The sequence below is a fragment of the Salvelinus fontinalis genome, chromosome 8 (assembly GCF_029448725.1).
Source record: "Salvelinus fontinalis isolate EN_2023a chromosome 8, ASM2944872v1, whole genome shotgun sequence".
In the NCBI taxonomy this organism is placed as follows: Eukaryota; Metazoa; Chordata; class Actinopteri; order Salmoniformes; family Salmonidae; genus Salvelinus; species Salvelinus fontinalis.
This window is the reverse complement of record NC_074672.1, coordinates 17,530,271-17,546,127: the sequence shown is the minus strand read 5'-3', so window position 1 is coordinate 17,546,127 and position 15,857 is coordinate 17,530,271. Positions and strand designations below refer to the sequence as shown.

The 15,857-nt window shown below is 43.0% G+C and overlaps 1 protein-coding gene across 1 annotated transcript in view; it reads left to right on the top strand.

The window, feature by feature from the left end:
- The window catches only part of LOC129860769 (voltage-dependent L-type calcium channel subunit alpha-1D-like), a 32,818-nt gene extending 18,603 nt beyond the window's left edge, over window positions 1-14,215 (top strand). The window contains exons 25-47 of the mRNA XM_055931487.1: window positions 1,717-1,824; window positions 1,909-1,961; window positions 2,087-2,233; window positions 2,331-2,532; window positions 2,688-2,846; window positions 3,041-3,151; window positions 3,581-3,664; window positions 3,943-3,963; window positions 4,182-4,367; window positions 4,485-4,550; window positions 4,639-4,730; window positions 4,953-5,112; window positions 5,269-5,396; window positions 5,591-5,687; window positions 5,842-5,944; window positions 6,055-6,156; window positions 6,412-6,536; window positions 11,335-11,445; window positions 11,640-12,229; window positions 12,330-12,640; window positions 12,748-12,860; window positions 13,011-13,388; window positions 13,996-14,215. Of these exons, the coding sequence (XP_055787462.1) occupies window positions 1,717-1,824; window positions 1,909-1,961; window positions 2,087-2,233; window positions 2,331-2,532; window positions 2,688-2,846; window positions 3,041-3,151; window positions 3,581-3,664; window positions 3,943-3,963; window positions 4,182-4,367; window positions 4,485-4,550; window positions 4,639-4,730; window positions 4,953-5,112; window positions 5,269-5,396; window positions 5,591-5,687; window positions 5,842-5,944; window positions 6,055-6,156; window positions 6,412-6,536; window positions 11,335-11,445; window positions 11,640-12,229; window positions 12,330-12,640; window positions 12,748-12,860; window positions 13,011-13,388; window positions 13,996-14,202 (3,654 nt within the window). The 3' untranslated portion in view covers window positions 14,203-14,215. The remainder of the gene's footprint in view (window positions 1-1,716; window positions 1,825-1,908; window positions 1,962-2,086; window positions 2,234-2,330; window positions 2,533-2,687; window positions 2,847-3,040; window positions 3,152-3,580; window positions 3,665-3,942; window positions 3,964-4,181; window positions 4,368-4,484; window positions 4,551-4,638; window positions 4,731-4,952; window positions 5,113-5,268; window positions 5,397-5,590; window positions 5,688-5,841; window positions 5,945-6,054; window positions 6,157-6,411; window positions 6,537-11,334; window positions 11,446-11,639; window positions 12,230-12,329; window positions 12,641-12,747; window positions 12,861-13,010; window positions 13,389-13,995) is intronic.
- The last annotated feature ends 1,642 nt before the right edge of the window (window positions 14,216-15,857 follow it).

Here is a 15,857-nt window from a genome sequence, read left to right as displayed (position 1 = left end):
TGTAGGTGAGGGCTTTGTGGTGGAATGTGTGGGCATCGCTTCCTTTTAGGTGTTTGTAGAATTGAACAGCTCTTTTCTGGAAATTGATAACTACTGGGTATAGTCCTAATTCTGATCTGCATGCATTGTTTGGGCTTTTGCGTTGTACACAAAGTATATTTTTTGCAGAATTCTGCAGGCAATCTCTCAATTAGGTGTTGGTCCCATTTTGTGAATTCTTGGTTGGTGAGTGGACCCCAGACCTCACAACCATAGAAGGCGATGGGTTCGATAACTGATCGAAGTATTTTTTGCCAGATCCTAATTGGGGTGTTGAGTTTTATGTTCCTTTGGATGGCATAGAAGGCCCTTCACAGCCTTATGGAAGTTACCTGTGGTGTTGATGTTTAGGCTGAGGTAGGTGTAATTCTTTGTGTGCTCTAGGGCAACAGTGTCTAGATAGAATTTGTATTTGCTGTCTTTGCTACTGGACCTTTTTTGGAACAGCATTATTTTTGTCTAATTGAGACTCACTGTCAGGGCCCAAGTCTGACAGGGTCTGTGCAGAATATCTAGGTGCTGCTGTAGGCCCTCCTTGGTTGGGGACAGAAGCACCAGATCATCTGCAAACAGTAGACATTTGATTTCTGAGTTCAGTAGGGTGAGGCCGGGTGCTGCAGACTATTCTAGTGCCCTCGCCAATTCATTGATATATATGTTGAAGAGGGTGGGGCTCAAGCTGCATCCCAGTCTCAGCCCATGGCCATGAGGAAAGAAATCTATGTGTTTATTGCCAATTTTTACTGCACACTTGTTGTTTGTGTACATTGATTTTATAATGTCATATGCTTTCCCCCCAACACTGATTTCCATCAATTTGTATAGCAGACCCTGTTGCCAAATTGAGTAAAACGCTTTTTTGAAATCAACAAAGCATGAGAAAACTTTGCTTTTGTTTTGCTTTGATTGTTTGTCAACAATTGTGTGCAGGGTGTACACATGGTCTGTCATATGGTATTTTGGTAAGAAGCCAATTTGACATTTGCTCAGGACATTGTTTTCACTGAGGAAATGTCTGAGTCTTCTGTTGATGATACTCCTGGGGATTTTTGCTGACCCATATTCCACTGTAATTATTGGGTTCAAATTTGTCTTCACTTTTGTGGATTGGGTTGATTGGGCCTTGGTTCCAAATATTAGGGAAGATGCCAGAGTTGAGGATAATGTTGAAGAGTTTAAGAATAGTCCATTTGAATTTGTGGTCTATATATTTTAGCATTTTGTTTAGTATACAATCAACACCAACTTTTTGGGTTGGAGGGTTTTTATTTTGTCCAGTAGTCGTTAATAGCTGATTGTACATTTTGTAAATTATCATGTATATATTTTTGCTCTTGGTTCTTTCTTATATGTCCGAAAAGATCGGAGAAGTGGTTTATCCATACATCCCCATTTTGGATAGATCGCTCTTTGTGTTGTTGTTTGTTTAGTGTGTTCCAATTTTCCCAGAAGTGGTTAGATTCTATGGATTATTCAATCCCAATGAGCTGTTTTCTGTCATGCTGTTCCTTCTTTTTTCTGTATCTCTCTCACTGTCTCTCTCTGTCTCTCTCTGTCTCTCTCGCTCTCTCTCTCTCTGTCTCTCTCTCTCTTTCTCTCTCTCTCTCTCTCTCTCGCTCTCTCTCTCTCTCAAATAACTGTACAAACGTGCTCTTGTGTCTGTGCTTTTGTTGACAGAATGTAGTGCAGTGCGTGTTTGTGGCAATCAAAACCATCGGAAACATCTTGATCGTCACAACGCTCCTCCAGTTCATGTTTGCTTGTATTGGAGTGCAGCTCTTCAAGGTACTTGGTCATTGCTTTTTTGAAAACACTTTGTGTGGTGTCTTCTCGTTATAAAGTAATGTTTGTCTGCTCTGTGTGTTACAGGGAAGATTCTACAGTTGCACCGATGAAGCTAAACACACTCCATATGAGTGCATGTAAGACTTTATGTTTTGTCTTTCTCTTAGCCAATGCCTCACTCAAATTCCTGTCATTACATACTATATTTGATTACCAATAAGCATAGCTTTGTGTGTGTGTGTGCGTGCGTTTTGTGTTTTAGGGGGACGTTTGTGGTGTATAAGGATGGGGATATGAATCACCCTATGGTGAGAGAGAGGAAATGGCAAAACAGTGAATTCAACTTTGACAATGTGCTGCAGGGCATGCTGGCCCTGTTCACTGTGTCTACATTTGAAGGCTGGCCACAGTGAGTACCAAGACCACGCATTAGTACATATGATGACTATCCGTTTATTCAGTAAAGCAGTTTTCTTGTTTAAATCTCTCTTATTATAAACTCGTAGGCTGCTGTACAAGGCCATCGACGCCAATGCTGCGAACCACGGCCCTATTTACAACTACCGCGTGGAAATCTCCATATTCTTCATCATCTACATCATCATCATCGCCTTCTTCATGATGAACATCTTCGTGGGCTTCGTCATCATCACGTTCCGTGAACAGGGAGAATCTGAGTTCAAAAACTGCGAACTGAACAAAAATCAAGTTAGTGATTTTCCTTGAATAACTTATTACGACGCTCATCATAATCACAAAGCTACTGTACCTTATTATCATCCGAAAGCCCTTCAGTCTACTGAGATTGCGAGTTTTCACTTCACTTCCCACCTTCCCTGTGTCTCCTGTCCTGCCCTCCACAGAGACAGTGTGTACAGTACGCTCTGAAAGCCAAGCCCATCAAGATCTACATTCCCAGAAACCCGTCCCAGCTGAAGTTCTGGAAGATCATCGCCTCCAGCCAGTTTGAGTACATCATGTTTGTCTTAATTCTTCTCAACACCCTCACCTTGGCTGTGCAGGTACAATACTGCAGTTCCTACTACGCCCAGTCATAATGTACACATCATGTATATTACAACAGGAATAAGATTGTAAATCGTTTTTTAGAAAGTGATTGGAAATATTTTACATAGTTTATCATGAGGAAGATCAATTCAAATTCAAATAAATGAATGGAAATGTATTGCTATGTGTCTCTGTCCTCCCCCTGCAGCATTATGAGCAGTCTAAAACATTCAACTCTGTGATGGACATCCTCAACTTGATCTTCACAGCACTATTTACCATAGAGATGGTCATCAAGCTACTGGCTCTCAGAACACATGTGAGTTCAACAGGCTTTCACTGGACACATTTTGATATCAATACTGTGTTCTAATGTTCCATGTTCTGATGTTCCGATACCAGATTCTAATGTTCCGATACCATGTTCTAATTTTCCGATTGCATGTTCTAATGTTCCGATACCATGTTCTAATGTTCCGATACCATGTTCTAATGTTCCAATACCATGTTCTAATGTTCCATGTTCTATGTTCTAATGTTCTGGTACCGTGTTCTAATGTTCTGGTACCGTGTTCTAATGTTCCGATACAGTGTTCTAATGTTCCGATACCATGTTCTAATGTTCCGATACCATGTTCTAATGTTCCGATACCATGTTCTAATGTTCCGATACCATTTTCTAATGTTCCAATACCATGTTCTAATGTTCCATACTATTGATGGTGTTTGTGTGTGTCTGTGTATCCAGCAATATTTCATTGATGCCTGGAACTCCTTTGACGCTCTGATCGTTGTGGGCAGTGTGCTAGACATCGTGGTCTCAGAGCTGAGTGTGAGTACTCTGTCTCTCCTTTAGCTGCTTCATGTTTCCTCATCTCTTCCATCTTCAACCATTTTCTTTACGTCAGGGAAACGTGATACTTGAAAATTCTTGCAATATAGGCCTGCAAAACGATTTGTGTACAGTTATTCATTGTAACATCTCCGTTTAACAAACAAATAGCTTTATAAAGCTTGTGTGTATGTTCTGTCAAATACTAAATTATATCTTATGTGTATTTTCTGTTTTCTTCTTGTCTCTGGTATCTTTGATACTTCTCATCAATCCAGGGAGGAGACGAGGATGTTGAAGTAAGACCACGACAGGAAGACATCTCTCTCTCTCTCTCTCTCTCTGTCTCTCTCGCTCTCTCTCTCGCTCTCTCTCTCTCTCGCTCTCTCTCTCGCTCGCTCTCTCTCTCGCTCTCTCTCTCTCATTTGAAAAAAATAGCATGTTTCCTTTCCTCTGTCTCCCCATGAATAGTGTGAAAACAAGCAGCTGTTCTCTTAACCTTGGTGTTTCTCTCCAGGCAATCGAGGCCGCAGCCCAAGCTGCAGCTGTAGCCGTACCCGGAGCTCCGCCCGGGGCCAAGAAGGAAAGCGGAAAAGTGTCCATCACATTCTTTCGTTTGTTCCGAGTCTTGCGATTGGTCAAGCTGCTCAGCAAGGGGGAGGGCATTCGAACCCTCCTCTGGACTTTTGTCAAGTCCCTCCAGGTCAGTGCTATGTTCAAACAGATGTCAAGACACACAGACAGAGAGACAGACAGACACTGGTGTATAATTTAGATTTGGTAAATAAAATGTATGTTTATACCTCCCCCTCTTTCACAGGCCTTGCCATATGTCGGTCTACTTATTGCGATGATTTTCTTCATCTACGCTGTGATCGGCATGCAGGTGGGTCTCCTCCCATTCATTGTATCACCTTCTTAAGTCTTTAAAATGCAGCTGGTGACAATATGACCTATGCTCTAACCTTTTGCAGACATTTGGAAAGATTGCTATAGATGACAACTCACATATCAACAGGAACAACAACTTCCAGACGTTCTTCATGTCTGTCCTGCTGCTCTTCAGGTGAGTTTTGCAGGAAAGAGAGGTAAATAGTAGATAGTTAGAAGCTCAACCACAGTCTATTTTTCTCCCCCAGCTCTCCACTTCTATTTCTGCTCTTATTTTTCTCTTCTCTTCAACCTCTCCTCTCTTCTCTACAACCTTTCATCTCCTCTCCTCTCCTCTCCTCTCCCTCCTGTGTCAACTTTCCTTTCCTTAGTCCTAACGTGTGTGCTCTTCCTGCAGGTGTGCCACCGGAGAGCAGTGGCAGGAGATCATGTTGGCAGCATTGCCAGGGAGACCCTGTGACCCTGAGTCAGACTTTGAGCCCGGGGATGACAACATGTGCGGCAGCAACCTGGCTTACATCTACTTCATCAGCTTCTTCATGCTCTGCGCTTTCCTGGTGAGACAACTGTCTGTGGGAGGTGTCTTTTGCAAAAGAGAAATTCATCTCAATGAGACCAACTTGTGTACATAAAGGTTCATTAAAAATATGTTGATTGCAGCCAATCTGAAGCAGACCAGCTGTGATTGAAACACTCTGTGTTCCTCTTCTCAGATCATTAACTTGTTCATTGCTGTCATCATGGACAACTTTGAGTACCTGACCAGAGATTGGACTGTACTGGGAACTCATCACCTGGACGAGTTCAAACGAGTCTGGTCGGATTATGACCCAGAGGCGACGTAAGAGACCGCTCTCTCTATCGCTTTTAGATTTTTCTTTTCAAATTGAAAAAGGATAAATGGGATATGGGCTTTATTCAGGAAACCCCTTCTGTATCTCTGTCCTCTATCTTCCTTTTACTTCTTACTCTCTTCTCGTCCATCCCTTTCCCCCATTTGGTCCTTTAATTGTGCTGTTTTTGTCTGTATTGCAGGGGTCGAATCAAACATATCGATGTGGTCACTATGCTGCGCAGGATCCAGCCACCCCTTGGTTTTGGCAAACTGTGCCCCCATCGTGTGGCCTGTAAGGTAGGGAAGATCACATTTTAATGTTAAAGGTTGAATAAATTAAATTATAATAAACGTATTAACTTCTAATATTTATATAATTAAATGTTTGATATATGTCAGATATTGTGCAGTGAGAATTGACTCTATTTCATCTGCTTGCTTGTCCTGTTAGAGGCTGGTTGCTATGAACGTGCCACTGCACAGCGACGGGACAGTCACCTTCAATGCCACCCTGTTTGCACTGGTCAGAACCTCCCTCAAGATCAAGACCGAGGGTCAGTCAGGTCCCATACACAGAGTGTATCATTCACACATTATTATTTAGTGCAGTGGTGCTTGCGGCCTTTACTCCTATGTTTTTAAAGTTATTGTGTCTCTCCACTAGGGCCTGTTGACCAGGACAACGAGGAGCTCAGGGCCATCATTAAGAAGATATGGAAGCGCACTAAGCCCAAGCTCCTTGAAGAGGTCATTCCACCCCCTAGAGGTAAACCATAGGAGGTGCCATTTCAGCCAACTAGACAGACATATTACCGTATGCTACCGTATAACCACACAGACCACTCTAATGGTAGTTTATGCATTTTCAAGTTACAGAAATACAGGTTTCTTTCTGTATCTCCCTATTGTCTGTGTTTTTTCTCTTCGTTCGTCTCTATCACTTTCCCATTTGCCTCCTCCCTTTGTTTAAGATGTATTTATTCCCTGTTCTCCACCTCTGTTGCGATTCTTCCTGACTCAGGGGAAGAGGTGACTTGTGGGAAGTTCTATGCCAGCTTCCTGATCCAGGACTACTTTAAAAAGTTCCGCAAGAGGAAGGAGCGGGAGAGGAAGAAGAAGGGAAAGGACAAGAAAGACTCACTCCAGGTATACCAGTTACCTGTTAACTTCTCTGGGATATGTGGGACGCTAACGTCCCACTTGGCCAAAAGCCAGTAAAAATGCAGAGCACCAAATTCAAATAAATTACTATAAAAATCTAACTTTCATGAAATGACACATGAAAGACACCAAATTAAAGCTACACTTGTTGTGAATCCAGCCAACATGTCTGATTTCAAAAAGGATTTACGGCGAAAGCACACCTTTGCAATTATGTAATGTCAGTACATAGCCACAGAAAAACACAGCCATTTTTCCAGCCAAAGAGAGGAGTAACAAAACGCAAAAATAGAGATCAAATTAATCACTAACCTTTGATGATCTTCATCAGATGACACTCATATGACTTCATGTTACACAATACATGTATGTTTTGTTCGGTAAAGTTCATATTTATATCCAAAAATCTGAGTTTAGGCGGGACGCTACTGTTTCACTTGGCCAAAAGCCAGAGAAAATGCAGAGCGCCAAATTCAAATAAATTACTATAAAATCAAACTTTCATTAAATCACACATGAAAGATACCAAATTAAAGCCACACTGGTTGTGAATCCAGCCAACATGTCAGAATTCAAATAGGCTTTTCGGCGAAAGCAAACAATGCTATTATCTGAGTTAGCACCATAGTAAACAAAGAGAGAGAAGCATATTTCAACCCTGCAGGCGCGACACAAAACGCAGAAATAAAAATATAATTCATGCCTTACCTTTGACGAGCTTCTGTTGTTGGCACTCCAATATGTCCCATAAACAGCACAAATGGTCCTTTTGTTCGATTAATTCCGTCGATATATATCCAAAATGTCCATTTATTTCGCGCGTTTGATCCAGAAAAACACCGGTTCCAACTTGTGAAACGTGACTACAAAATATCTCAAAAGTTACCTGTAAACTTTGCCAAAACATTTCAAACTACTTTTGTAATACAACTTTAGGTATTTTTTTACGTAAATAATTGATAAAATTGAAGACGGGATGATCTGTGTTTAACCTGTCTAGGACAGGGGTTCCTCTAGCGCCACTCCTCCCACATTCCACTGAAAAGGCAGAGCGCGAAATTCAAAAAATATTTTTTACAAATATTTAACTTTCACACATTAACAAGTCCAATACAGCTAATGATTGATAAACATCTTGTGAATCCAGGAAACATGTCCGATTTTTAAAATGTTTTACAGCGAAAACACCACGTATATTTATGTTAGCTCACCACCAAATACAAATATAAAAGCACAGACATTTTTTACAGCACAGGTAGCATGCACAAAACCAACCAAACTAACCAAGACCCAACCAAACTAACCAAGAAACAACTTCATCAGATGACAGTCTTATAACATGTTATTCAATAAATCTATGTTTTGTTCGAAAAATGTGCATATTTGAGGTATAAATCATAGTTTTACATTGCAGCTACAATCGGAAATAGCACCGAAGCAGCTAGAACAATTACAGAGACCAAATTGAAATACCTAAATACTCATCATAAAACATTTTTGAAAAATACATGGTGTACAGCAAATTAAAGATAGCTTCGTTCTTTAAAAAAAAAAATGTTTTATCCCATTTTCTCCCCAATTTTTTGTGGTATCCAATCGCTAGTAATTACTACCTTGTCTCATCGCTACAACTCCCGTACGGGCTCGGGAGAGACGAAGGTCGAAAGCCATGCGTCCTCCGAAGCACAACCCAACCAGCCGTACTGCTTCTTAACACAGCGCGCCTCCAACCCGGAAGCCAGCCGCACCAATGTGTCGGAGGAAACACCGTGTACCTGGCCCCCCTGGTTGGCGCGCACTGCGCCCGGCCCGCCACAGGAGTCGCTGGAGCGCGATGAGACAAGGATATCCCTACCGGCCAAACCCTCCCTACCCCGGACGACGCTATGCCAATTGTGCGTCGCCCCACGGACCTCCCGGTCGCGGCCGGCTGCGACAGAGCCTGGGCGCGAACCCAGAGACTCTGGTGGCGCAGTTAGCACTGCGATGCAGTGCCCTAGACCACTGCGCCACCCGGGAGGCCCGATAGCTTCGTTCTTAATGCAATCGCCGTGTTAGAATTCAAAAAATAACTTCATTACGACATGCAGCTTACGTTATGGCGAGAGAGTGCCCAAAATCTGGGCGCAAACTAATAGTACACTTGTTCGATAGATATATGAAATAGCATCATAAAATTGGTCCTACTTTTGCTGATCTTCCATCAGAATGTTGTACAAGGGGTCCTTTGTCGGGAACAATCGTTGTTTAGTTTTAGAATACCATTTTTCTCTCTCGAATGAGCAAGCAAAACTAGCCAAGTGGCGCTAAACTCTCCTTCGTCACCAAACGCAAAGAACGCAACACGTCTAAACTCCCGAAAAATGTTCAATAATCTAATAAAACTATATTGAAAAAACATACTTTACGATGATATTTTTACATTTATCAAATAAAATCAAAGCCGGAGATATAAGACGTCTATAACGATTGCTTTTCAGAAGCCAATACTGGTGACCTTTATGCGCTTCCTGAACAAACGAATTGTGGGGTCATGTCATTCCAAGCTGTCTCTTTTGACCATAGAAAGAGATTGAGACCCCATTCCACCTCTCACAGCCTATTGACATCTAGTGGAAGGCGTATGAAGTGCATGTATAGTCATAAATCTCAAGCAAATGATAGGGAGGGCCTGGAACAGAGCCTCGAATTGAGATTTTTCACTTTCTGACAGGAAGTTTGCTGCAAAATGAGTTCTGTTTTACTCACAGATATAATTCAAACGGTTTTAGAAACTTGAGAGTGTTTTCTATCCAATAGTAATAATAATATGCATATTGCACGAGCAAGAATAGAGTACGAGGCCGTTTAAATTGGGCACGACTTTTCCCCAAAGTGTAAATAGCGCCCTCTATCCTCAACAGGTTAATACAGGATTAAAACAAAGTGTAGCTAGCTTTCTGGTCACACGTCTCTAACTAACAGTACACTTCCAGTGACCCTCGTTCAAGATGGTTGTACTTCATTACACAAAGGAAAAACCCTCAACCAATTTCTAAAGACTGTTGACATCCAGTGGAAGTGGTAGGAACTGCAAGAAGGTCAATTAGAAATCTGTATTCCCAATGAAAACCCATTGAAAGAGAGTGACCTCAAAAAAAAAAAAATCTGAATGGTTTGTCCTCTGGGTTTCGCCTGCTAAATAAGTTCTGTTATACTCACAGACATGATTCAAACAGTTTTAGAAACTTCAGAGTGTTTTCTATCCAAATCTACTAATAATATGCATATCTTATCTTTTGGGGATGAGTAGCTGGCAGTTGAATTTGGGTATGCTTTTCATCCAAACGTGAAAATGCTGCCCCCTATCCTAGAGAAGTTAACACGTTGTGGTAAACCGTGGGGTGTTGGGTTGAGCGTGGAGAGATTGACACAGAGACAGGGAGGCTTTAGTCCACAAAAACAACTTTACTAATAAAGAAAACAACATCCGGTGAAATTGCAGAGCGCAAAATTCAAACTAAAGAATTATAAATATTTAATTTTCATAAAATCACAAGTGTAATACATCAAAAATAAAGCTTAACTTCTTGTTAATCCAGCCGCTGTATCAGATTTCAAAACGGCTTTACGGTGAAAGCACACCATGCGATTATCTGAGGACAGCGCCCCGCATACAAAAGCATGAAAAACATATTTCAACCAGGCAGGTGCGCCACGAAAGTCAGAAATAGCGATATAATAAATGCCTTACCTTTGATGATCTTCTTCTGTTGGCACTCCAAAAGGTCCCAGATTCATCACAAATGGTCCTTTTGTTCGATAATGTCCTTCTTTATATCCATAAAAACTCAGTTTAGCTGAGAAAAACTTCAGTCAATAATCCACCCAGTTTTCCTCCATCAAAATGCATCAAACTTTTACAAACAAGTCAAACAACGTTTATAATCAAACCTTAGGTACCCTAATACGTAAATAAACAATCAAATTTAAGACGGAGAATCATTATTGTATTTAACGAAAAAAAATACCAAAGAACGCACTCTCTTCCACGCGCTTGGAAACACTACAGCCAAAATGGGAGCCACCTAGAATAACTACAGTTTCTGGCTCATTTTTTCCTAAAACCAGCATGAAACTCTTTCTAAAGACTGTTGACATCTAGTGGAAGCCCTAGGAACTGCAATCTGGGAGGATTTCGCCTTGTAATAAAAGTGACAGCCATTGAAAACAGTGGTAGGCTGGATTATTTTTGGGGGGGATGGTTTGTTCTTGGGGTTTCGCCTGCCATATCAGTTCTGTTATACTCACAGACATAATTTTAACAGTTTTAGAAACGTTAGAGTTTTCTATCCAAATCTACCAATTATATGCATATCCTAGCTTCTGGGCCTGAGTAACAGGCAGTTTACTTTGGTCACGATTTTCATCCGGACGTGAGAATACTGCCCCCTACCCAAGAGAGGTTAACAAAGAAAATCACTGAGGTTTGGCTCGGTCCTTCTTCACTCCTTTCATTTGGTGTCGGTCTCTCCCCATTCTCTCTCACGGTGTGCCACTGTGCTCCTTTTATTTGGCCTCCACGGCTGGTTGGCACTTTCCTCTAATTACCTCCACTTAGAGCTGTCTGTGTCGGGGTGCCCAGCTCCCGTCTTCCCAGCAGAGGGAGCCAACGTCACCTCATGTACCTCCCCTCTATTACCATCCCCCGGTGTAGACCTCCTGGGATACCACAACGTGTTGCTACTGTTTGGTGTCTTTGTGTGTGTGTTTGTGTATCACACTGTGTGTGTTTGTGTGTCAGGCAGGGCTCAGGTCACTGCAGGCACTGGCCCCAGAGTTGCATCTGGCCTTGGCAATGGAGGGAGAGGATGAGGAGGGTGTGGAGGGAGAGTTGGATGAAGAGTTCTTCAAGGTAAGTGATAGACTGTCATTAGTGTATCAAAACAGTATATACTGAAGTGATTGGTCTGTTCTCTGTGTTTGACTTTGCTCAAATAAGCAAATATCACATACAATAGGTAAGCATAATAAATATTTATAATATTTACAACAAAAAACTGTTGACTGTATATTAAAGCAAATCTCTTTGTTTCCCCCTCCCTCCAGAATGACAACGTTTTCGAAGATCCTGGCACCTCTGCCACAAGTACTCCATCCACCACTTACATGCCAGCTGCCATAGAGGAGGGCACCACCACTATCTTCATGGAGCCCTTCGTCGAGCCCACAATATCCAGCAACGTGGTCACAGAACAGCCATTGTCAGTCAGCGAGAAACTAGAATCAGCTCTCTCATCCTTTGATGTAGTGATGGAACAGCCCACGAGATCTGAGGCCATCCCTCCACCAGAAGACACACCAGCCCCGCCCCAACCAGCCCCAGCCGCATCACCACCAAAAGATCCATCACCTCCCCAACCAGCACCAGCCGCAAACCCACCAAATGCCCCATCCCAGCCTCAACCAGCCCCAGTTGCATCCTCACCAAATGTTGCTTCTCCACCACAGGTGGTTACTCAATCCCCACCTCAAATAGTGTTAGCCCCACCAGAACCAGAGGCACCTCAAATAGTTTTAGAGGCAGCCCCTGCCCCACCTCAACCAGAGCCGTTGATGGAGGGAAGAGGAGGTGAAACGTCCACTACACAGCAGGTGTACTACCCACAGTACCCAGTGGGCATGCCAACAAACAACGGGTGAGTGGAAAATGGAGAGAAGAGGATCTGGGTGAAAGGGGTTGAAGAGTCAGAGTGTGTGTGTGTATTCATAAGTGTTCCCTTTCCCTCAACTTCACAGGCATGTGTATCAAGAGCAACCTGTAGCATCCCCTATCCCATCAGAGTACATGCAGAGTCCTACTCCTAACTTCACCAATGGGAGAGCTGCAGGAGTGCCCTACGCCAATGGAAACGGCATGAATGGGAACGTCTACAATGGCGGTACGAATGGAGGTAGTGTGAATGGAGGTAGCATCACCGGAAGTAGCATGAGTGGCTACACTGGCAACGGTTACAACGGAAATGGATACAATGGAAACGGCTACAATGGAAACGGTAACGGATTGGAGCAGTATGTCCGGAGACGTGTTCTTCCTCCCACTCCTGCAGGTAATCATCACACGGTCTCAGTCTTTCTCCTCAACACCAGTAGAATCAGTAGAACTAGAAACACCCAGTGATCGTCTTAGTACATTTCCATGTATTTTCCCTTCCAGGTCGCAAGCCGCCCTCCTTTAACATCCAGTGTCTGAGGGCACAGCATAGCGCGGATGACATCCCCATCCCTGGCACGTACGAGAGTAACTCGCCCCCATGCAGATCCAGACTGGTAAGACACAGACACATGCAAAAGAATAGTCAACCAATGCTCACATGAATCAGAGACACATTTTGATTTGGTGCCAAATTTGGAATTGAAAGCATTTGAATGTAATAATAGAAATCAAGATTTTAATCATTGTCCTCCATCCTCCTCCAGACCCTTGACTCCCGCCGCAGCAGTGCCTCCTCCATGTCTTCTGCCTCCTGGGCCAACAACGGAGGAGGACATGCAGGGTTGACGCCAGGAGCAGGGGTGTCAGCAGCATCAGCAGCAGCAGCAAAGAGAGGGCGTCTGCTCTACGCCCCTCTGATGCTGGTGGATGAAGCCAGGGGCACCAAGCAGGTGTGGGGAGACAGGACCCAGGCCACCTCCAGCCTCCCTGCTATTGCAACCAGGCCCAGTGGCTGGTACCCTGGAGCCCCGACACTCCCTGTGCCCACCCCCCAGAACAGGAGCTACACCAATGGCAGGGTGCCCTCCCAGATCAGCCAGAGCCTCATAGAGAAGGGCAGTGCAGACAGCCTGGTGGAGTCGGTAAGTGATGGATGAAATAGTATGTCCTGATGAGAGTAAGATAAAAGTCCCAAGGCTACATACTGCTTAGGATATGCGGTACTTATCAGGGTAATAGTGCATGGAAAAGTCAAGAGCACTCCAAGCCTCAGTAATTCACCTCAAAAATAGCTTTGCTATGAATTTCAATTTACCTACAGTGTCAGTTAGTCTATTTATTTAATAAACACTTGTATGCTGTAGGTGGGAGAGCGAAAGAAAGAGAGAGAGAGAGATATCCCGGGTGGCGCAGTGGTCTAGGGCACTGCATCGCAGTGCTAGCTGCGCCACCAGAGTCTCTGGGTTCGCGCCCAGGCTGGGCTGGGTTCGCGCCCAGGCTCTGTCGCAGCCGGCCGCAACCGGGAGGTCCGTGGGGCGACGCACAATTGGCATAGCGTCGTCCGGGTTAGGGAGGGTTTGGCCGGTAGGGATATCCTTGTCTCAGTGTGTAAAAATGTAATAAAATGTATGCACTCTACTGTAAGTCGCTCTGGATAAGAGCGTCTGCTAAATGACTAAAATGTAAAAAAAAAAAAAGGTAATGTAAATTTGTGTTCACTGTTTCGCAACTCTCCTTACTCTCTCACAGATCCTGATATCGGAAGGCTTGGGCCTCTATGCTAGAGACCCAAAGTTTGTGAACTTCGCCAAGCGGGAGATCGCGGACGCATGTAACATGACCATTGATGAGATGGAGAACGCAGCCACAGACCTGCTGACCCGTTCGGCGGGCCAGCCAATAGGACGCTTCGAGGAGGAGCTGGCTGACGAGATGAACTGCGTGATTTCCTACTGAGACTAGAGAGAGGAAACAGAGAGGAAGGGGAGGGAGGGTGGGAGAGTTGGAGGGCAATGAGATAGAGCCTTACCTCTTTGTCTCCATCAACATAGGGGGTAAGAATGGTGAGGCAAGCTATTGATCTTAGCAAACTGTCAATGTCTCTTTGATCAGGGTTTTTTTATTTTCCAGATCTTCTCAGGTAATTTGGCTTTGTTGAAAGCATCAGTGTGTCTTGAACAAGAGCCTGAAATAACCATACTACATTTGACAGCATATACATAGAGGTTTGGCCACAATACTCTTAAAAAGTTATTTCCAATGTAAGAGTGCACAGTACTATAGCCTTCCAAACGTGATTACAATTCTTATTCTACTATGTCAGTATTTATCGCTATTTCAAAAGCGGCATTTTTGCCTTGCATTTCCATTTTGTACTGAGCTTGATTTGCTGTCCCTTTACGTAACCCCAAATCATACAATCACCCTGCTAAAACCATAGAAATATATTAAAAGCAGGCATAAATGCAACAACTAAATAGACACCTTGTCTGTTGTGCAAGTGAGCTCCAGTTGTAACTATAGATCATGAAACAGGGTTTGTGTGTGTCATGTCAGTTGCCCAATGAAGCATTAGCATAGCATTAGACATTTGAACCATGTCATGTATAATTATATCGACAGAAAGGCCACAGAAGATTCTGACAGTCATCATAGTCTTCCTCAGTGAGAAACTTTGAAGTAGCATTTATGTACATATATGGTCAAGAGGAAATCAGCTTGTAAACGTAATAATAACAATTGTTCGTTTTGTTTTATTGTGACTGCTAATACTTTGAAATATTTCTGTGTGTACATGAATAAAGTGTCATGTCTTTTTCTCAAAGTTGTAACGCAGATCCTTTAGTGACACTGGAATTCCGTCATTAAAGATAGTGGAGACAGGACTTGTATTGAATAACTGGTAAGCATGTAGTTATTTGTAATCTGGTACGCGCTGTATATATCTAAACAACTATAGAGAGTGATCTTAAGGAACAAAACGCACAAAAGGAACACATGAATTCCATAATGACTCATTAGAGCATTGGCAGATGGAGAACATCTGTGTTTCTTTGGCCCACTCCATTCTACATTTAGAAACTCCTCTTTAATTACCATGGCAACACTTGGCTTAGTGGCTGATTTTCAGGTGTTATTGTTTTTCAGAAAGGAAGATAAATAAAGACTTACAAGGCTGGTCATAGTCAGCGCCCACTTAAACTAGGCTACTGGAGATCTTGATTTCTCACATCATGAGCAGCCTGAAAGGTGATTAAAAAAATACTGTGTTATAAGCAGATAGAATATAATTCCATAGATGTACTAGGCACTTTTAGATCCGTTGTCTGTCATGTTGGTGTATGTGACAATAAAACAAAATGTTAGTAGGTTTAATAGTATCAAACAGTGTGAAATGGTTTACAGATGTATGAGCGTCAAACTGAAGCCCTGAAGCGTAGACTTGTTGGCAGTGCAGCTCGATTTTCTTCTACAATATAATGTTGCAATGTTAAACCTGCCCAGTGCCCACCTCCTAACCAACGTAGTAAAATACGTAATGCACACATTGGTGTAGTCTTTCTGTTATCCCTGTGGCAATCTCTGTAGTCCCCTAGAATAATGCAGCCATA